The sequence below is a fragment of the Salvelinus fontinalis genome, chromosome 36 (genome assembly GCF_029448725.1).
Source record: "Salvelinus fontinalis isolate EN_2023a chromosome 36, ASM2944872v1, whole genome shotgun sequence".
Taxonomy (NCBI): domain Eukaryota; kingdom Metazoa; phylum Chordata; class Actinopteri; order Salmoniformes; family Salmonidae; genus Salvelinus; species Salvelinus fontinalis.
Window position 1 is genome coordinate 6,866,338 of NC_074700.1, and position 22,848 is coordinate 6,889,185.

Here is a 22,848-nt window from a genome sequence, read left to right on the forward strand (position 1 = left end):
CTGGCACGCTGAAGAAGTGTGCTCTTCAAGGATGAATTCTGGTTTCAACTGTACGGGGAAGATGGCAGACAGCATGTATGGCGTCGTGTGGGCGAGTGGTTTGCTGATGTCAACGTTGTGAACAGTGTGCCCCATGGTGGCAGTGGGGTTATGGTATTGGCAAGAATAAGCTACAGACAATGAACACAATTGCATTTTATCAATGTCAATTTGAATGCACAGAGATACCGTGCCGAGATCCTGAGGCCCATTGTTGTGCCATTCATCCGCTGCCATCACCTCATGTCTCAGCATGATAATGCACGGCCCCATGTCGCAAGGATCTGTACACAATTCCTGGATGCTGAAAATGTCCCAGTTATTCCATAGCCTGCATACTCACCAGACATGTTACCTATTGAGCTAGTTTGGGATGCTCTGGATCGCCGTGTACGACAGCGTGTTACAGTTCTCGCCAATATCCAGCAACTTCGCACAGCCGTTGAAGTGGGACAACATTCCACAGACCACAATCAACAGCCTGATCAACTCTATGTGAAGGAGATGTGTCGCGCTGCATGAGGCAAATGGTGGCCACGCCCCTACCTTTTTATTTTTAGGTATCTGTGACCAGATGGATATCTGTATTCCCAGTCATGTGAAATCCACAGCTTGGGCCTAATGAACTTATTTCAATTCACTGATTTCCTTATATGAACTGTAACTCACTAAAATCTATGAAATTGTTGCATATTGCGTTTTTATTGGTGTTCAGTGTAGCAACCTTTCGGTTCCTGGCCCAACGCTCTAACCGCTAGGTTACCTACCTGTAGTTGTACCGACATTCAAATATATACAAGAGACGGACTCACCTTTTATTCTGATAAACGCAGCAGTAAGTCGTCTCTCAGGAGACTGCTAACACAAATGTTATGAATCAAGTAACCAAACTGAGTAGGTGGCCATTGTGCAAGTGGGATTTAGCCCTGGGTTCCGAGGTTAAGCCGTAAGTGACTACATACAGCAGGTGAGAAGATCCCAACAGGTGACATGAATGCACAAGGAGTGGCCTTGGGCTGGAATGGAGGTAGCATTAGGGCGATGGATACGAGATGGCAGTTTTGGGGATGATGCCAAGGTGGCATGACACAATGGAAGGCATGGGCTAAGAAGGGCGGTATATACAGAACACATACTCCCTATTCCCAGAGAAACGTGGTAGGTCAGGCCTGTAGGCAGCCGCAGCCAGGGAGGAGATACCCAGTTAATAACACAGCATTTCATTGGACTGTTCACCACCAATTGGTCCGTTCATTGGTAAATTGAAGTATCAATAAAAAAATTCTCAATATATAAAGCTGGGTAACATTTCATCATACAGTCCCATTGGAGCTAGCATTAACCAGATATTTGCAAAGAAATGTTGGTAGACAGTGTGTTTGCTAATGGTGTGGTGCATTGCTCTCTGTAGTGTTATTTAGCTGCAAGAATTAGTATTATCCACCCAAATAAAACCCCACTGTCTATGATTTACACTCATGTCAATAACAGTCAATGCGTTCAAACAACATTATTGGAACCAACCTGGAAGACTCCACAAGCCGGACACCTCTAATGTCTTCAACTTCCTCTCCAGCTCAGCAACTCTATTCCCCAGAATCCTGTGTGGAGAAGGTAAACTGGATGGTGAGTCACAAGGTCCCTTATGGCCCAGTGGCCAGACTGTAAACTAAGTGTGTCTCCACTGTTTGACTAGTAGGAGTGGAGAACAATGTGTGGCGAGGTTTATGAACTTACTATGGGTAAAGGTCAATGGAGACAAAGCACACCAGACGTAAATAAAGGATATGAAAGAATAAGAAAGGGAATGTGTGGGCTGTGTGTGTGCGCGTGCATGTGTGTGTGTAGGCATGTGTGTACTGTAGAAATGTGTGTGCCAGTGTGTATACCGGTTGGTGTGTCTCTGGTGCTGAATGACCAGGTTCTTCTCATGGATGGTCTCCAGCAGGGCTGTGGCCAGGGACTTTAGGTCAGAGATGGACTGGGGCGTGGCCGGGAGACTGCAGCCCTGCTCCTCAGACAACAACTCCTGCACTACAGACACACGAGCGAGCGAGAAGATAGCAGGAAGAGGGATAAAGAAAGGGGGAAGAGTAGTAAGTCGTTGAGAAGAAAAAAATAAAAAGACAGTAAGGGAGAGACGGGAATAGAGAGAGGGGGAGAAGAAAGGGGAGGACATAAGTGAAACAGAGTGAGGGAGATGAAAACAGATAGCGAGACTGACAAAAATAGGAGAGAAACAGTATATAGACAGGAGCGACACACAGGGTAGATGAGAGGGATAAAGAAAGAAAGAAAAAGCGAGAGAGTGAGTGAAAGAGTGACAGAGCGATAGAAACAGCTGTCTGTACAATAGGTTACCTCCCTGCTTCCTCTAGCTTGAACTGCTGCCCTACTGTGCTGGCTCTGCCGAGAACTGTCAATCAAGACCTATGCTTTGTATCTCTGCCAGAACTCTGAATACAAATTAGGACGAGTCTCAGGTGTTTCAAAAAGTTAGGCACTGGAGACTAACATAACTCTAATGAAGAAATAATGTTTCCTTCAGACAGAATGGGCATTACAGGTACTTATTTTATTATCTGGAACCCTGGTGGTGTAGAATAAATATGATAGGCTTTTACAAGAGCTGAAAATAGCTTCTACACGTCAGTGTGCTACTGTAGCTTGATTTCTTCAAGTAAATAATGTAATGCAACTCGCACTGCCACACTACAGGTTCTAGAGTAGATCCTTCAAATCTCAGGGAAGGTAAAATCATTGCAGTGGGCTTGCACTCACTAGCTAGTTAGTTCACATCTTCTATACGTATGCGTCACTGGGCTATGCATTACCTACATTCAATGACAGAGGAGCTCACTTAGAAAGTTCCTAACTGCTCTTCTCAGATCAGTTGCTCTGACCAGCATCCTTATCTTACTCACTACAGAGCTACCAGTCTGAATTGGGACCTGCCATGTGGTAGCTGGACGCATCTGTATGCGATGGTGGTGTACCTTGTTTGGCAGAGAGGACTCCTGTTAGAGCACTGCTGTTGGACTTCCCAGACAATTTAGAGCTCTTCCTCCTCTCCAACGCAGTCTGCAAACAAATACACCCACCTCTATCAGCTGTCATCTCTAACTCTCTTTGGGACTGTCAAGAGACACTGGCTAGAATTCAATGTAATTGCAATGCAATGTTGACACAGCGCCTTTGTTTACTGCATGCACACACACACACCTTATTCTGAAGTATCTAAACGTGAGGAGAGTCTGACGGTAAAGAAAGTTACTTGTTACTGCAATGCGGGTATTGAGCCCACTCTCACAGACAGACAGAATGACAGAGACAGACAGACACCTCTCTACCTTGTATTTCATGATGTTAGACTTCAGCAAGTTCACCTCCTCTTGGACTTGGTTGAACCTCTCATGTAAATACCTGACAGAGGGAAAAAATAGTTTTAGATTAATTTTTCTGGGCAAAAGAAGAAACAAAAGCAGCAGCAAACAACAATTCTTCAACTAGAAACACACACAGAACACCCTATGCCTACCTGGAATAGCAAGACATTGAAATAGTGCCAACCTCACAGTGTATGAAAATGTCTCCTATGGTGTACAGAAGTAAAAATAAATTGTGCGTGCATAGCCTAATATACATTGGGGGGTATTTAATTGTGTTGAACATTGTGTGGCATGTCATTTTTTTACCTACCTTAATTGAATGCACTGACTGTAAGTTACTCTTAATAGGAGCTTCTGCTAAATTACTCAACTGTAATGTAAAATGTAATACTAGCAGAGAAAAGGCCACCCCCCCCCCCCCCTCACCTGTTCTCCATACAGAGGGCATCCACGTCGATGATCCGGGTCTCGTGGCCACCCAGGATATGGTTGAGCTCCAGGTTGAGGCGCTCAGCCTTCTCACTGAACACGCCACGCTCTGCCTTAACATCCTCCAGCTCATCAGTCAGTGCCTTAACACTGTTCTCCAGCTCCTCCATCTGAACACACAGAGAGACAGTGGGCGAGAGAAACAAAGAAAGCGAATAGGACACGGTTGTCTCCTATCTTCCATTTTTGCACTATTCTAAAAGTGCTGAAGAAGAAGAGGCACTGGGTCGTGTTCATTAGGGCACGATGTACCATAGAAAAAGAGCATTCCCATTGGACAAGATCCCTTCCCACCTGTAGCCCTGCCTTCTCCAGTTGGTGGACCAGGTCTTCTCTCTCATGGGCGGGGAAGTGGCGTGCCCCCACCTCCTCATCCCCCAGCCTCTGTCTAGTGATTGTCATCCTCAGCAGCTGTGGACCAGGGAGAGACAGGTCAAATAGAGGAACAGATTCACTGAGTTTGTATGAAAGATGTAGGTTTGTGTGTGTGTGTGTTTGATGCCCTACCTTGTTATCCCCCTGGGCCTCTGCCAGTCTCTGATTCAGCTCCTTCACCTCCTCGACTAGCTGTTTCCCTCGCTCCCTTGCGTTTCTCAACAGCTGAGCCAAGTTCACCTGGGGAGAGGTCAGAGAAATAGAAGAATGCTTTTACTAATTCATACGAGACATAAATGTCGTCTTCTGCTGTACCCAACCCCTCAGACACACAAGGTTGGGGATTGAAAGAGCAGGATCAAGTCAAGTCAAACTGGGAAAGCGTCAGATAAAGCTTTGTCCATCATATAAACATTGTGATAAAAGTATAACATATGTAACAGTTTGAGGGATATAGAGTTGAAGTCGGAGGTTTACATACACTTAGGTTGGAGTCATTAAAACTCATTTTTCAACCACTACACAAATTTCTTGTTAGCAAACTATAGTTTTGGCAAGTCAGTTAGGACATCTACTTTGTGCTTGACACAAAGTAATTTTTCCAACAATTGTTTACAGACAGATTATTTCAATTATAATTCACTGTATCACAATTCCAGTGGGTCAGAAGTTTACATACACTAAGTTGACTGTGCCTTTAAAAAGCTTGGAAAAATTCCAGAAAATTTTGTTATGGCTTTAGAAGCTTCTGATAGGCTAATTGACATCATTTGAGTCAATTGGAGGTGTACCTGTGGATGCATTTCAAGGCCTACCTTCAATCTCTGCTTTGCTTGACATCATGGGAAAATCAAAAGAAATCAGCCAAGACCTCAGAAATAAAAATTGTAGACCTCCACAAGTCTGGTTCATCCTTGGGAGCAATTTCCAAATGCCTGAAGGTACCACATTCATCTGTACAAACAATAGTACACAAGTATAAACACCATGGGACCACGCAGCCGTCACACCGCTCAGGAAGGAGACGCGTTCTGTCTCCTAGAGATGAACGTACTTTTGTGCGAAAAGTGAAAATCAATCCCAGAACAACAGCAAAGGACCTTGAAGATGCTGGAGGAACAGGTACAAAAGTATCTATATCCACAGTAAAACAAGTCCTATATCGACATAACCTGAAAGGCCGCTCAGCAAGGAAGAACCCACTGCTCCAAAACCGCCATAAAAAAAAGCCAGACTACGGTTTGCAACTGCACATGGGGACAAAGATCATACTTCTTGGAGAAATGTTCTCTGGTCTGATGAAACAAAAATAGAACTCTTTGGCCATAATGACCATCTTTATGTTTTTAGGAAAAAGGGGGAGGCTTGCAAGATGAAGAACACCATCCCAACCGTGAAGCACGGGGGTGGCAGCATCATGTTGTGGGGGTGCTTTGCTGCAGGAGGGACTGGTGCACTTCACAAAATAGATGGCATCATGAGGAAGTAAAATGATGTGGATTTATTGAAGCAACAGCTCAAGACATCAGTCAGGAAGTTAAAGCTTGGTCGCAAATGGGTCTTCCAAATGGACAATGACCCCAAGCATACTTCCAAAGTTGTGGCAAAATGGCTTAAGGACAACAAAGTCAAGATGTGTGGGTAGAACTGAAAAAGTGTGCGAGCAAGGAGGCCTACATACCTGACTCAGTTCTGTAAGGAGGAATGGGCCAAAATTCACCCAACTTATTGTGGGAAGCTTGTGGAAGGCTACCCAAAACGTTTGACCCAAGTTAAACAATTTAAAGGCAATGCTACCAAATACTAATTGAGTGTATGTAAACTTCGGACCTACTGGGAATGTGATGAAATAAATAAAAGCTGAAATAAATCACTCTATTATTATTCTAACATTTCACATTCTTAAAATAAAGTGGTGATCCTAACTGACATAAGACAGGGAATTTTTACTGGGATTAAATGTGAGGAATTGTGAAAAACTGAGTTTAAATGTATTTGGCTAAGGTGTATGTAAACTTCCGACTTCAACTGTAGCATGGGCATTAGAGACAGCTTAACTTACCTGGTTGCGTTTTTCAGGTGGTAAAGAAGGATCTCCATCCTGAAAGAAGTAAACATTTTACTAAAAGTTGATTCAGAGCATGAACAGTGGTCCCATTGTTTTGCCCTCAAAATACTGCTAAGCTCTATCAAATTTAAACAAACATTCATGGGTCACTGATTTTCCAGGTCCATAAACCACTTTTTAGAAACCATAAAAACAAAGTCAAAGTAGTCATTTGGCCAGATTATCACTAAGGCAAATCATTACAGATAAAGAAGATTTCTAAACATTGAACATAAATCCTATAGACAGACTCACAATGAGCTCCCTGTACTTCTTCTTGAGTCCTTGGTGGTGTTCTCGCAGCTGGTTGGCCATCAGCTTGTACTGGTCTCTCTCCTGTTGACAGGTGTCCAGCTCTTTGGACAGGATCAGGAGGGCCTCCTTCTTGCTGTCCAGCTTACGCTTACACACCAGGAACTAAGAAACAATATAGGGGAGGGTACGGAATGGGAAGTAACACCGGTTCCTACTGTGGATGCTCAAGTTACATGTTCGGATGTCAAAGGAAAAAACTATTGCTCCCATTGTGACAAAGTGCAAGGACAGGTTTGTATTTCAGAAAGTGTGGGCTTTGCACCAATCGTGTTGAATAGCTTTCATTTAATTTGATTCAAAGCTTTGAAAGGTGAAAATAAAATGGTGAAAATGAAAGGGCCTTGATTTTAGTTTAAGTTATTTAACAGGAAAAATAAAATGAGGAAACTAAACAGTTAAGCGGTTACAACCATGGTACTACTTTCCAATTAATCTCATCCTCACTTTTGCATACACAGTATACTGACAATATCTACGCAAAGCATTGTTCTGAGATATTCAGCCGGGGGGGGGGGGGGGGGGGGGGCTGCAATCGCAGACAGAACCGTATGGCTCTGAAATGTCATTCTTGGCTCAGCCAAAACGTTTAATCTGGCCCAGAAAGTTACAATTATTTCAATTTCAATTGAAAAACTGCAGACATTTAATGAATAACGAAAACACCCTTCCTTCTTTCTAATCACATCATCAAATTAATGTTCATCACACATTTGTTAAAGCAATATTTCCCTAAAATGCATAATACACCTTATCATATGGATAACTAGCAACATTGCTAAAGTTTAGCTCTGGATGAGTAAACTGATATATTTGTCTGGTCTCTGACATCCAAAGTCAGTAAACTACTTGCTAGTTATCAATAAAATGTTTGTAATTTTAGTGAAATACCTCGTCCATGGAGCTTTTCGTATTGATATAAAACAAGACAAAAACAGCAATGCCTCTAAGGGCCTTAAACGTGCTGTAAAGCACCTGTATTTATTCGTTTGGGTTTTTACCAAAAAGGACTTCTTCAGAAAAGGTGATATAAAAATACATTCTAAGTAATTACAAAAGAGGACCAGAACCTATGATATTAAAAATAAAGGACTTGAGACTATACGGTTCTATCTGCAAAATGAATAGTTTTGAGATTGAGTATTTTTCAAGTCCCAGATCTCAGAACTGTTGTGAAATCTTCCTCTTTCGTGACTCAATAAGTATATCACTTTACATACAAGTACAGTACATTTGGAAAATATTCAGACCCCTTGATTTCCCCCCCACTTTGTTACATTACAGCCTTTTTCAATCTACACACAATACCCCATAATGACAAAGCAAAACCAAATGTAGAAATTTGTGCAAATGTTTTATAAAATAAATAAAAATATTTACATAAGTACTTTGTTGAAGCACCTTTGACAGCGAGATAGCCTCGAAACATCTTGGGTATGAAGCTACAAGCTTGGCACACTTGTATTAGGGGAGTTTCTCACATTCTTCTCTGCAGAGCCTCTCAAGCTCTGTCAGGTTGGATGGGGAGCGTTGCTGTACAGCTATTTTCAGTTCTCTCCAGAGATGTTCGATCGGGTTCAAGTCCGGCCTCTGGCTGGGCCACTCAAGGACGTTCAGACACATGTCCCGAAGCCACTCCTGCATTGTCTTGGCTATGTGCTAAGGGTCGTTGTCCTGTAGGAAGGTGAACCTTGGCCCCAGTCTGAGGTCCTGAGCAGGTTTTCATCAAGGATCTCTCTGTACTTTGCTCCGTTCATCTTTCCCTTGATCCTGATTGGTCTCCCAGTCCCTGAAAAACATCCCCACAGCATGATGCTGCACCGTAGGGGTGGTGCCAGGTTCCTTCCAGACGTTACGCTTAGCATTCAGGCCAAAGAGTTCAATCTTGGTTTCATCAGACCAGAGAATCTTGTTTCTCATGGTCTAAGAGTCCTTTAGCAAACTCCAAGCGGGCTGTCATGTGCCTTTCACTGAGGAGTGGTTTCCGTCTGGCCACTCTACCATAAAGGCCTGATTGGTGGAGTGCTGCAGAGATGGTTGTCCTTCTGAAAGGTCCCGGACCTGCTGTGTTCGCTCTGTCTGTCGACCTCTGAATGCTCGGCTATGAAAAGCAAACTGACATTTACTCCTGAGGTGCTGACCTGTTGCACCTCTCTACAACCACAGTGATTGTTATCATTTTTCTAATCACCGTGCTTCTGCATTGCTTGCAGTTTGGGGGTTTAGGCTTGGTTTCTGTATAGCACTGTGACATCGGCAGATGTTAAAAGGGCTTTATAGGCACTGGAGGAACTCTGGAGCTCTGTCAGAGTGACCATCGGGTTCTTGATCACTTCCTGTTCACTTCCCTAACCAATGCCCTTCTCTGGTTGCTCAGGCAGCCAGTTCTAGGAAGAGTCTTGGTGGATTCAAACTTCTTCCAGTTAAGAATGATGGAGGCTACTGTGTTCTTTGGGACCTTCAACGCTGCATAAATGTTTTGGTACCCTTCCCCCGAGCTGTGCCTCGACACAATCCTGTCTTGGTGCGCCATGAACAATTCCTTTGACCTCACGGCTCGTTTTTTTCTCTGACATGCGGTGTCAACTGTGGGGCCTTATATAGACAGGTGTGTGCCTATCCAAATCATGTCCAATCAATTGAATTTACCACAGGTGGGTTCCAATCAAGTTGTAGAAACATCAAGGATTATCAATGGAAACAGGATGCACATGAGTTCAATTGTGTCTCATAGCAAACTTAAGGTATTTCTGAAATTTCTAACAACCTGTGTTCACTGTCGTTTTGGGGTAGTGTGTGTAAATTGATGAGGGAGAAAAATAATGTCATCAATTTTAGAATAAGTCGTAACGTAACAAAATGTGAAAAAAGTCACGGGGTCTGAATACTTTCCGAATGCACTGTGTTTTGCAGATAGAACCTTATAGCACCAAGTAAAAAGGTGTTTGCGGCCTCCCGAGTGGCGAAGCTGTCTAAGGCAATGCATCGCAGTGCTAGAGACATCACTACAGACCCAGGTTCAATCCCAGACTGTGTTGTAGCTGGCCGCGACCGGGAGACCCATGAGGCGGCGCACAATTGGCCCAGCATCGTCCGGGTTAGGGAAGGGTTTGGCAGGCCCGGGATGTCCTATTGCACTCTAGCGACTCCTTGTGGCAGGCTGGGCACATGCACGCTGACCACGGTCACCAATTGGACGGTGTTTCCTCCGAGTTAAGAGAGCAGAGTGTCAAGAAGCAGTGTGGCTTGGCAGGGCTGTGTTTCGGAGGACGCATGTCCCTCGACCTTCACCTCTCCTGAGTCCGTACGGGACAAGACAAACTACCAATTGGATATTACAAAATTGGGGAGAAAACAGGTGTAAAAAAATGTATAATCTGGGGTTTTCGCAGATAGAACTATCTAATTAAATGTTTTTTATCGTAAATGTACATCTCACATGTAAAGGACCACCTAAAGAGAAACTATGTGAATGTAACCGATGTGAAATGGCTAGCTAGTTAGCGGTGGTGCGCGCTAATAGCGTTTCAAATCGGTGACGTCACTCGCTTTGAGACATTGAAGTAGTGGTTCCCCTTGCTCTGCAAGGGAGCGATGGGTAACGATGCTTCGTGGGTGACTGTTGTTGATGTGTGCAGAGGGTCCCTGGTTCGCGCCCGTGTCGGGGCGAAGGGACGAACTAAAGTTAAAACTGTTACATGAATAACTCATTTTTTTACACCAAAATGTCAGATGGGACTATAAGGTTCTAAGGTCATCAATTAGTACAGAAAAAACAAGTCCAAGAAATGATCAGCCCAATTGACTAAAATACATCTCATAAACAGTAACACTTGTCAGCTAACAGTAACAGGTAAATCACTTGTAACTTGACTTATAGTATCATCAGTGTGGCTGCTAGCGCAGCACTGATGGAAGAAAAAAAAGTTGACAATGCACAGTATGCATTGTGTGAAGATAAGAAACACTGTAATATTCATGTGGAACCTCCCCCCCCCACATACAGGTTGTCATGATAACAGGCACTCAGTTATGCAAAGGATATAGAAGTGATAACCAGTAGTAGCAAAGTGTAATATCCGCAGTAAGGACACGACACAGCCTTCTGAATGAATGAACTAACTGTGTTCCCTCAGCCATCATACCTGGTGTGGTCCAAGGAATGACTGTGTGATTAGTACACTTTTTGTGCAAACATTGAGTGTGTGCTCATTCTGAAGCCCAATAACAGGTAGGAGATTACAGGTTATAGCTGATTATTATTAAAAATCGAGCCATTTTCAAATTCTAACCCACGGGATAACGACTGCCCCCTCTCATTGAAGCCACGGAAGTTAAAGTCCGACTGCGGTACTGCAGGCATTGTTTGCAGAAAACATGATCTCCCATTATAGTAAATGGAAAAATCACCATCGTCGTGGTCAATCTGTGTAAAAAAATATAATTGTTTCTAATACACTAGATGTATATCCTTAAACCAAATATTTTTTATCCTTTTTGTTTGTTTGTTTAAATCACACACATAGGAAGTTAAGGATAATTGTGTTGGTAATAGCAGCCTGCAGTACCCTGGTCGGCCTTCAACTTGAGTTAAAGGTGCTGCATGGTCAATCTGTTCTCTGCAGTTCCAGTGATAAGGCCTCTGCAGAAGTCAGGGCATTCATACTTTTTGCACTTCGCGGTGCAGCGCAGAACTGTTCAGCAGAGCAGTTGTGAAGGACATTTTCAAGGAAGTGAGTTTGTGTTTATACAGGACCTCCCACCCCCAACTACCGACAACCAATCATGTTAATGCGGAGATATATGGAGCCCTCTGCACGGTTACAAAAATTGGGATGCGCATGGCTATGCGGTACGGAGCTCAATTTGGCCTCTGCGTGCCTCTGGAGGCTCCGCAATTGCGTCACACCCTCCAACCACATTTTCGGATCAAGCACAAATTAGCTCTTAGTCAATAAGAGGGGGCAGCACTGAGCTAGCCTGCAACGTCACTTCCTGGAGTAAAGCTAGAGGGATAACTGAGCCCAAAATCTGTCTCCTCCAGCAGGTGGTGTTTCCATTTTTTTTAAATCATAAATTCACTCACCAAGCGAGAAGTTTTTGTATGAAATCAATGAGAGTATCGAATTTGGTTAACACATTTTTTTTATAGCTCATTTGCTACATGTGGTTTATTTGATCGAATGGAAGTATCATAATGATTAGGTTGTTACGAGTGTAGTGATAAGTAGGACACGTGACATCCCGGCAACTTTGAGAAAAAAGTTATCGGAGTTGTGCCTGGTCGTCACTAATTACCACAGCCAAAGTTGTAAACCCTGCCTATTTCCATTATTAAAATGTGATTGACATTAACCTTAACACCGCTTACCTTATCCCTAGCCTTGAATTAAGACCAAAAAGCTAATTGTTGTTTTCATGAATTTTTACAATACAGCCCATTTTTACTTTGTGGCTGTAGTAACTAGTGGAAACCGTTGTTCCTATTGTTCACACGTATCTGCTCTTTAATTGTCTAGAATGGTCCCATCTGATCTTGCCTCCTCCCGATGGCATTCCAGTTTTGAAGACATTTCTTTTCATTAAAGCAGCCACTAGAGTATCTGGTCAATATAATGGATAATCTGTGGAGTAGTTCAAACTTCAACTTCTTCTTGTTATTGATGGCATGTCTTGTTTTGAGTGGCTTTAAATTGATTTAATGTCAATGCTAATATGGCTCAAATTCGCTAGCTAGCCTAACCATCAACTATGTATTTGAGAAATAAGTGGTCATTGTGCAAATGTATTTATGTTTTCAATAAACATTGTAGACCAAATATAGCTTAAAATGTTGTCAACATCATTGTTGTTGCTAAACAACCAACCCGTCTATTCATGGTTTGCATGTTTAGTCACAATATTGTTTTGAATGTTCGTTTTGGACTAATGCCCGACTGAGCATTCCACTCAATGCATCATCAATGAATGCTGATGAAAATTTCATCAAAAGTGCATTACAGTGGATTGGAAATACAATGACATTAAGAAGTAGGCAAATAATTAGCAGGAAACCTTTTGTCATCATTTTGATGCCGTCATATTGACTTTAGATGCAGCTAAACTAGCTAAGAATAAAGGCACCAGATTTTAGCTAGCTAACATTCGCATTGCTAGCAATTTTTTATGAACTTTAGCTTCTTTTTTTTTGGCAAGTCAGTTAAAACCGGTACACTTATGACAACATCCAGCTCAAAGTGCAGGGCGCGAAATTCAAAATCTATTTTTTTTAACCTTTCAAGGACACACGTTCCGCTAGCGGCACACCCCCCCCACCCCCACTGAAAAGGCAGAGCCGCAAAATTCAAAAAAAATATATTTTTTAAATATTTAACTTTCACACATTAAAGTCCAATACAGCTAATGAAAGACACAGATCTTGTGAATCCAGCCAACATGTCCGATTTTTTAAATGTTTTACAGGGAAGACACAATATGTAAAGATGTAATAGTTTACATTTCAGCTACAATCCGAAATTGCACCGAAAGCAGCCATAATATTTACAGACACCAACGTCAAATAGCTAATTACTCATCATAAAACATTTCTGAAAAATACATAGTCTGCAGCAATTGAAAGACAGGCATCTTGTGATTCCAAACAATATTTCCGATTTATTAAATGTTTTACAGCGAAAACAAAATGTATCGCTATATTAGCGTAGCTACAATAGACAGACACAATTGGGCGCCCACGGCCAGTTCACATGCACGACAGATATATGAAATAACATCATAAAATGGGTCTTACTTTTGCTGATCTTTCATCAGAATGTTGAAGGTGTCCTCTGTCCAGATGAGTCGTTGTTTCGATTCAGAATGGCAAATTTCTCTCTTCAATTAGCATTGGCACTAGCCGAGTGGCATACATTTCTCCAACGTAAACACAGTCAGAGGACGGAACACGGCAAAACTCCCGAATAAAGTTTCAATAATCTGATTAAACTATATTGAAAAAACATACATTACGATGATATGGTCACATGTATCAAAAAAAAATTGAGCCGGAGATGTTAGCCGTTCGTTACGAAGGCAAAACAGAAGTCAATCCCACTTCCTTCAGAGTACCGGAAGTGGACGGTCACGTCAAAGAAATAGGTTTTTTTCCACCACAGAACAAGATGAGCACAAAAATGTATTCTCTGACATCCTCTTTACACCAATAGGAAGGCGTATAGAGTGTAACTAGACTCCTAAGTGTCAAGACCATGTATAGGCATCAAGTTGAAAAGAGCATCGATTTCTGACATTTCACTTCCTGGTCAGGAAAAGTGCTGCAGAAGGACTTCTGTTTCACTCAGAGAAATAATTCCAACTGTTTTAGAAACTAGAAAGTGTTTTCTATCCAAAAAGAATAATAATATTCATATTGTACGAGCAAGATTTGAGTAGGAGGCCGTTTGAAATAGGCACGATTTCACTGGCTACTCAACACTTTGCCTTGCAGCCATAAGAAGTTTTAAGAACAAATTCTTATTTACAACGACGGCCTGCCGGGGAACAGTGGGTTAACTGCCTTGTTCAGGGGCAGAACGACAGATTTTTAGCTTGTCAGCTCGGGGATTCGATCTAGCAACCTTTCGGTTACTGGCACAACTAGACTACCTGACGCCCCAGCTAATAATCAGTGGTGTAAAGTACTTAAGTACTTTCAATTTTTTTTTACCTAAGTCACTTTTTGGGGTAATCTGTACTTTACATTTGACAACATTTACTTCACTACAATCCTAAAGAAAATAATGTACTTTTTACTCCATACATTTTTCCTGACACCCAAAAGAAATCATTAAAATGTTTATTCTTAGCAGCACAGGAAAATGGTCAAATTCACACACTTAAGAGAATATTCCTGGTCATCTCTACTGCCTGATCTGACAGACTCACTAAACACACATGCTTTGTTTGTAAATGATGTCTGAGTGGAGTATGCCTCTGGCTATATAACACACACAGTACCAGTCAAAAGTTGACACACCTACTCATTCCATTTTTGTATTATTATTTTCTACATTGTAGAAAAATAGTGAAGACATCAAAACTATGAAATCATGTAGTAACCCCAAAAAATTATTGTTAAACAAATATAAAATATCTATATCAATTAGATTCTTCAAAGTGGCCAACCTTTGCCTTAATGACAGCTTTGCACACTCTTGGCATTCTCTCAACCAGCTTCATGAGGTTCTCACCTGGAATGCATTTCAATTAACAGGTGTGCCCTGTTAAAAGTTAATTTGTGGAATTTCACTTCTTAATACGTTTGAGCCAATCAGTTGTGTTCTGACAAGGTAGGGGTGGTATACAGAAGATAGCCCTATTTGGTAAAATACCAAGTCCATATTATGGCAAGAACAGCTCAAATAAGCAGAGAAACAACAGTCCATCATCACTCAAGTACTTTGAAAGTTTCTTCAAGTGGAGTCGCAAGAACCATCAAGCGCTATGATGAAACTGGCCATCACGAGGATCGCCACAGGAAAAGAAGACGCAGAGTTACCTCTGCTGCAGAGGATAAGTTCACTAGAGTTACCAGACTCAGAAATTGCAGCCCAAATAAATGCTTCACAGAGTTCAAGTAACAGACATCTCAACATCAACTGTTCAGAGGAAACTGCGTGAATCAGGCCTTTGTGGTCGAATTGCTGCAAAGAAACCACTACTTAAGGACACCATTAAGAAGAAGAGACTTGCTTGGGCCAAGAAACACGAGCAATGGACATTAGACCGGTGTAAATCTGTCCTTTGGTCTGATGAGACCAAATGTGAGATTTTTGGTTCCAACTGCTGTGTCTTTGTGAGACGCAGAGTAGGTGAACGGATGATCTCTGCATGTGTGGTTCCCACCGTGAAGCATGGAGGTGGTGTTGTGATGGTGCTTTGCTGGTGACACTGTCAGTGATTTATTTAGAATTCAAGATACACTTAACCTGCATGGCTACCACAGCATTCTGCAGCAATACGCCATCTCATCTGGTTTGAGCTTAGTGGGACTCAAATGTTCTTCAACAGGATAATGACAAAACACACCTCCAGGCTGTGTAAGGGCTATTTGACCAAGGAGAGTGATGGAGTGCTGCCTCAGATGACCTGGCCTCCACAATCACCCAACCAAAACACAATTGAGATGTTTTGGGATGAGTTAGACCGCAGAGTGAAGGAAAAGCAGCCAAGAAGTGCTCAGCATATGTGGGAACTCCTTCAAGACTGTTGGAAAAGCATTCCAGGTGAAGCTGGTTGAGAGAATGCCAAGAGTGTGCAAAGCTATCAAGGCAAAGGGTGGCTACTACAGTTGAAGTCGGAAGTTTACATACACCTTAGCCAAAAACATTTAAACAGTTTCACAATTCCTGACATTTAATCCTTGTAAAAATTCCCTGTCGTAGGTCAGTTAGGATCACCACTTTATTTTAAGAATGTGAAATGTCAGAATAATAGTAGAGAGAAGGATTTATTTCAGCTTTTTTTTCTTTCATCACATTCCCAGAGGGTCAGAAGTTTACATACACTCAATTAGTATTTGGTAGCATTGCCTTTAAATTGTTTAACTTGGGTCAAACCTGTTGGGTAGCCTTCCACAAGCTTCCCACAATAAGTTGGGTGAATTTTGGCCCATTCCTCCTGACAGAGCTGGTGTTACTGAGTCAGGTTTGTAGGCCTCCTTGCTCGCTCATTCTTTTTCAGTTCTGCCCACAAATGTTCTATAGTATTGAGGTCAGGGCTTTGTGATGGCCACTCCAATACATTGACTTTGTTGTCCTTAAGCCATTTTGCCACAACTTTAGAAGTATGCTAGGGCTCATTGTCCATTTGGAAGACCCATTTGCGACCAAGCATGTCAATTAGCCTATCAGAAGCTTCTAAAGCAATGACATAATTTTCTGGAATTTTCTAAGCTGTTTAAAGGCACAGTCAATTTAGTGTATGTAATCTTCTGACCCACTGGAATTGTGATAGTGAATTATAAGTGAAATAATCTGTCTGTAAACAATTGTTGAAAAATTACTTGTGACATGCATAAAGTAGATGTCCTAACCGACTTGCCAAAACTATAGTTTGTTAACAAGAAATTTGTGGAGTGGTTGAAAAACGAGTTTTAATGACTCCAACCTAAGTGTATGTAAACTTCCGACTTCAACTGTACATGATTCCATGTGTTATTTCATAGTTTTGATGTCTTCACTATTATTCTACATTGTAGAAAATAGTAAAAAATAAAAACCCATGAATGAGTAGGTGTCCAAACTTTTGAATGCTACTGTATAACACGGCAATTAGAAATGGCAAACGGGCTCATTTTTCTAACTTGATCACTAATAATCCGAATAATTTGAGTCCTCGTCGACCAAATCCTGCACCGCAAACCTATGTGAACTTTCCTCCACATCTAAATGTGATGAGTTCACGGCATAAGATACCCAGCCTAATGTTTGTTATCAGACAAGCAAGACCTGATGAGAAGTTTGATGATATGTGCCCTAGCCCACCACGCAAAGGCACTATGGATTTATTTTCCCTGGTTGACACAGGCACGCTCAGGAAAGTGACATCACAACTTAAGCCTTCTACCTGCCTTCTCGATCCTATCCCAACCACCTTCAAAACAGTTTTTAAATTGCATATTTGAAGAAGTGCAAGCTATTGTTAAAATCGCTCACTATTCACAGGCACTTTCCCCACTGCACTAAAAACTGCTATGGTGACACCCCTTCTGAAGAAAATGTATCTAGATTCTTCAGCTCTTAGCAATTTTAGGCCAATCTCCAACCTTCCATTCTTAAGCAAAATTCTGGAGAAATTGGTTTTCAAACAGCTTAATTACATTAAGTGCCAACTAACTCATACATTTTTTTTTTTTATTCCAATCTGGTTTTCGGGCCCACCACAGCACAGAGACAGCCTTAGTTAAAGTGGTAAATGATCTTAGAGCCATAACAGATGCCAAACAGCTCTCTGTCCTTGTACTCTTGGATTTAAGTGCTGCATTCAACACTATTGACCATGATGTCCTTCTGGACAGACTGGAGAGGTGTGTTGGCCTCTCCAGTCCAGTTCTAAGTTGGTTTAGGGCCTATTTAACCGGTCGAGAGTTTGTCATCACCCTTGGTGAACATAACTCAGAGAAAATAGATATCACATGTGGCTTTCCACAAGGTTCGATTTTCGTTACGGTACTGTTCAGTATATATACACACACACACACGTTATCCCTTGGCAGTGTTATCAGAAAGGTCAGCATTGATTTTCAATGCTACGCAAACGATACACAACTTTACATTTCTGTGTCCGAGTATTTTAGCTCCATAGAAATTATTAGATCCTATTAGTGATTTAAATATCATGGCGCACAACTTCATCTAGGAAAGAAAAGACAAAAGCAAGGTGCTTATTGTTGGGGCCAAAGCACAGAGAGAATACTTCCACACATTTTAATTCACAGGCAATAAAGATAATATCCCAGGTAAAAAAAACCTAGGTGTTATTTCAGATTCTGAACTCAATTTCAAATCACACATTAGGAATGTGACCAAATTAGCTTTTTACCGCCTCAGGAACATCACCATTGTGTGGCCGTTTCTCTCTCAGGCTGATACAGAGAGATTCATCCATGATTTTATTACAAGCAGGCTTGACTACTGTAATGCTCTCGTCTGGTCTACCCAAGAAAGCCATTGGTCAACTGCAAAATGTACAGAATACTACAGCACAGGTGTTGACCAAGACCAGACGGAGAGCACACAATACATCGGTTTTAAGGTCTCTGCACTGGCTGCCTGTCAGTTTTCGAATTCATTTTAAGATTTTATTGGTTTTTAAAATCAATCTATGATTATGCACCCCAATACATGTCAGACATGCTTTTAAGTTAGACTACATGACCAAAAGTATGTAGACACCTGCTCGTCGAACATCTCATTCCAAAAACATGGGCATTAATATGGAGTTGGTCCCACCTTTGCTACTATAACAGCCTCCACTCTTCTGGAAAGGCTTTCTACTAGATGTTGGAACATTGTTGCGGGGACTTGCTTCCATTCAGCCTCAAGAGCATTACTGATGTAGGGCGATTAGGCCTGGCACGCAGTCGACGTTCCAATTAATCCCAAAGGTATTCGATGGGGTTGAGTTCAGGGCTCTGTGCAGGACAGTCAAGTTCTTCCACACTGACCTCAACAAACCATTTCTCTATGTGTAACAGTTTAACTTTACGGGCGTCCCCTCGCCCTGACCCGGCCGCGAACCAGGGACCTTCTGCACACATCAACAACAGTCACCCACGAAGCATCGTTACCCATCGCTCCACAAAGGCCACAAATACACCATGACAGCGCAATACACAAGGGGTGGAACAGTGGCAAAGGTACCCGCAGGACAAACAGAATAATATTAGTCTGAGGAGAGATTAAATAGCATTAATACAACAAAAATAATTCTAAACACACCTATACTTTACAAAGTTAAACAGATGTCTTTTTTCTTTTCTTTTTTTTTACATTTTGGAATATTAGAGCAAGGGCAGAGCAAGGGGAACCACTACTTCAAGGTCTCAAAGCGAGTGACGTAACCGATTGAAACGCTATTAGCGCGCACCACCGCTAACTAGCTAGCCATTTCACATCCGTTACATATGGACATCGCTTTGTGCACTGGGGGGCAATGCCATGCTAAAACAGGAAAAGGCCTTAGCCAATCTGTTGCCACAAAGTTGGAAGCATAGAATTATCTAGAATGTCATTGTATGCTGTAGCATTAAGATTTCCCTTCACTGGAACTAAGGGGTCTAGCCCAAACCATGAAAAACAGCCCCAGACAATTATTCCTCCTCCACCAAACTTTACAGTTGGCACTACGCATTCGGGCAGGTAGTGTTCTCCTTGCATCCGCCAAACCCAGATTCGCCCGTCGGACTGCCAGATGGTGAAGCGTGATTCATCACTCCAGAGAATGCGTTTCCACTGCTCCAGAGTCCAATGGCGGTGAGCTTTACACCACTCCAGCCGACTCTTGGCATTGCGCATGGTGTTCTTAGGCTTGTGTGTGGCTTCTCGGCCATGGAAACGCACTTCATGAAGCTCCCGACTAACAGTTATTGTGCTGACGTTGCTTCCAGAGACAATTTGGAACTCGTAGTGAGTGTTGCAAACGAGGACAGACAATTTTATCACTTGGCGGTCCCGTTCTGTGCGCTTGTGTGGCCTACCACTTCACAGCTGAGCCGTTGTTGTTTATAGATGTTTCCACTTGACAATAACAGCACTCACAGTTGACTGTGGCAGCTCTAGCAGATTTGGAGGATTAGTGTTAAAAATACGTTGTGATAGGCAATATGCCGCACACAACCATATAATTATTCAAATTGGCTAGATAATAGTAACAAAATACGTATCTCGTAGACATGTATCTCGTAGACATGTAATTTTTCTTTCCATATGGCAAATCAATTCTATATGCTAAGCATCACTGATGGCTCACGCAACCGATTGTCAGTGTTTTTGCAGCGCACTCACCTCGCTCACCAGGCCTTGCCAGTCACTTTCACTCCTTTTCGAAGAATTCATAATTTCGCAGCCTCTTCCAACACGCAAATTTCACGGTTTTCCTGTATTAGTTGGTACGCTACTGTCTTCAGCAAGGTGACTTCTCTTCTTTTGACTCCTCCTCCGCTTCGCTGCATCTATGGCAGTTCTATTAAGCTGGCCCGCACTGAACCAGCCTCTGACCCATCACGTGACCGGGCGAAGTCGGTGAGGGAGGAGCGCCAATCAAATCGAATAGCAATCTGAGCCGCTTGGTTATGTTGTCAACCAGGCAGCATGGTCAAGCGTTCAGATACATATACATATTTTTTACATAAAATATATGTTCTCATTTTTGTTTTTAGCTGTCGGACAGAGCGGGATACCTGCCTCAAGTCTGAGAGACAGCCTAGTTCCATATCGAATGCGATCAACTTTCAGCCGGTGCAACACACGCTATCACGGGCGTCCGGGCGAGATTAATCGAATCCCCTCTGTTATTACTCATGTCAGCTGTTGCAGGTGGGCGGGGATGTCCGGGTGGGTTGGCAGAGGATGGATATTATACATTTCTATTTTATCCTCGGCCTATTGTATTGAGAGAGGTGGTCAGTTTATATAAACAGTGAGCAGAGATGGAACATTTTGTCTAAGAGGATATGAGAAAGTCCCTGTAAGATATTTGATTTACCTTAGAATTAACGAGACTACAGGGACTTGCTCTGGGGTTGTTCCAGCTGACTAAATTACACTCACTGGTGAAGGACGTTTTTGATGAACTCCAATGTAGTGGAGCTGAGGTCAGGCTTAGTGGAATTCAGCTCTGACGACATCGATTCGCCCAAGATAATACTTTAAAAAATATTATGAAACGCTAACATTGTACCTATGTTTGCCCTTTGTAGTTGCATGTCTTTCTTTGTTTGCTGAAATCCATACTTTTTCAATACATGTTAATCAAATACAACCACCGACTGTTTCCTTATTGGGATTCCATTGTCACATGCCCATTTGCGCTGAGTTTCATTTTACAGCAATGAGCAGTCACAGATTGTGATTAAAGTTTATTGAAAAAGTATGGCTTTCAGCAAACAAAGTGAGGCACGCAACTTCAGAGGACAAACATAGGTACAAGGTTAGCGTTTCATAATTATTATAAAGTATTGATCTTGGATGAATCGATGTAGTTGGAGCTGAATTCCACAAAGCCTGGTCTCTGCTCCACTCTGTTGTAGAGTTCATCAGAAACTTTCTTCACGGTGGAGTTTAGTCTGAACCAGTATCTGGGCAGAGGAGGAGACTATGAATTTGATGAGTCTCCTCTCTAAGCCCAGTTAGAAACCATTAATTCTCACATTAGACAAATTTGAAAGCGTAATGTCAAAATACATTTGTTACTCACTAAATATGGAGTTTCGCTGAGCAACTATCATAATTTACTGCCATCAGCCCTGTATGTACTTCCCAATTTGTTTCTTTCTTTTTTACAAGCAACCCAAAAAATTGTCTTGTCTCAAAAGTGCCTTCAGAAAGTTATTACACCCCTTTTCTTTTTCCACATTTTGTTGTGTTACAGCATGAATTAAAATTGGATGAAATTGAGATTGTGTGTAGATCCGTGACAAACAATACCCCATAATGTCAAAGTGGAATTATGTTTTTAGAAATGTTTACAAATTAATACAAAATGAAGAGTTGAAATGTCTTGAGTCAAGAAGTATTCAACCATTTTGTTATTGCAAGTCTTAAGTCACATAAGTTGCATGGACTCACTGTGTGCAATAATAGTGTTTAACATGATTTTTAAATGACTACCCCATCTCTGTACCCAACACATACAATTGTCTGTAAAGTCCCTCAGTAGAGCAGTGAATTTCAATCACAGATTCAACCATAAAGACCAGGGAGGTTTTCCAATGGTTCGCAAAGAAGGGCACCTATTGGTAGTTGGGTAAAAAAACAGGGGGGATATCTAGCACAACACATCACTGAGTACCACTCTTCATATTTTCAAGCATAGTGGTGGCTGCATCATGTTATGGTTATGGAATTGAGCTAAGTACAGGCAAAATCATAGAGGAAAACTTGGTTCAATGTTAATTCCGTCAATGGATGAATGAGACCAAAGCACAGCGTGGAAAGTGTTAATGATAATTTAATACTAAAACACTGACAAAACAACAAAATATAAAACGAACGTAAAGTTCTGCAGGGCTGTACAGCAACTGTGCAAAAACAAGAGCCCACAACTGAAGGTGGGAAAAAGGGCTGCCTAAGTATGATCCCCAATCAGAGACAACGAATGACAGCTGCCTCTGATTGGGAACCATACCGGGCAACAAAGAAATATACAAACTAGAATGCCCACCCAAATCACACCCTGACCTAACCAAATAGAGAAATAAAAAGGCTCTCTAAGGTCAGGGCGTGACATTCAATCTGCTTTCCAACAGACACTGGGAGACATTCACATTTCAGCAGGACACTTAGTTAAAATACAAGGCCAAATATACACTGGAGTTTCTTCCCAAGACAACATTGAATGTTCCTGTGTAACCTAGTTACAGTTTTGACTTAAATCAGC

General features: G+C 41.9%; 1 protein-coding gene across 1 annotated transcript in view; it reads right to left on the bottom strand.

Annotated features, from left to right (window-relative positions):
• LOC129835107 (coiled-coil domain-containing protein 149-like) overlaps positions 1–20,677 on the bottom strand; it is a 33,471-nt gene extending 12,794 nt beyond the window's left edge. Inside the window, 11 exon segments of the mRNA XM_055900496.1 lie at positions 1,176–1,208; positions 1,564–1,640; positions 1,929–2,073; positions 3,036–3,120; positions 3,390–3,462; positions 3,855–4,027; positions 4,212–4,328; positions 4,425–4,532; positions 6,355–6,393; positions 6,655–6,816; positions 20,256–20,677. Coding sequence (XP_055756471.1) covers positions 1,176–1,208; positions 1,564–1,640; positions 1,929–2,073; positions 3,036–3,120; positions 3,390–3,462; positions 3,855–4,027; positions 4,212–4,328; positions 4,425–4,532; positions 6,355–6,393; positions 6,655–6,816; positions 20,256–20,306 — 1,063 coding nt within the window. The 5' untranslated portion in view covers positions 20,307–20,677.
• Positions 20,678–22,848: the final 2,171 nt, after the last annotated feature.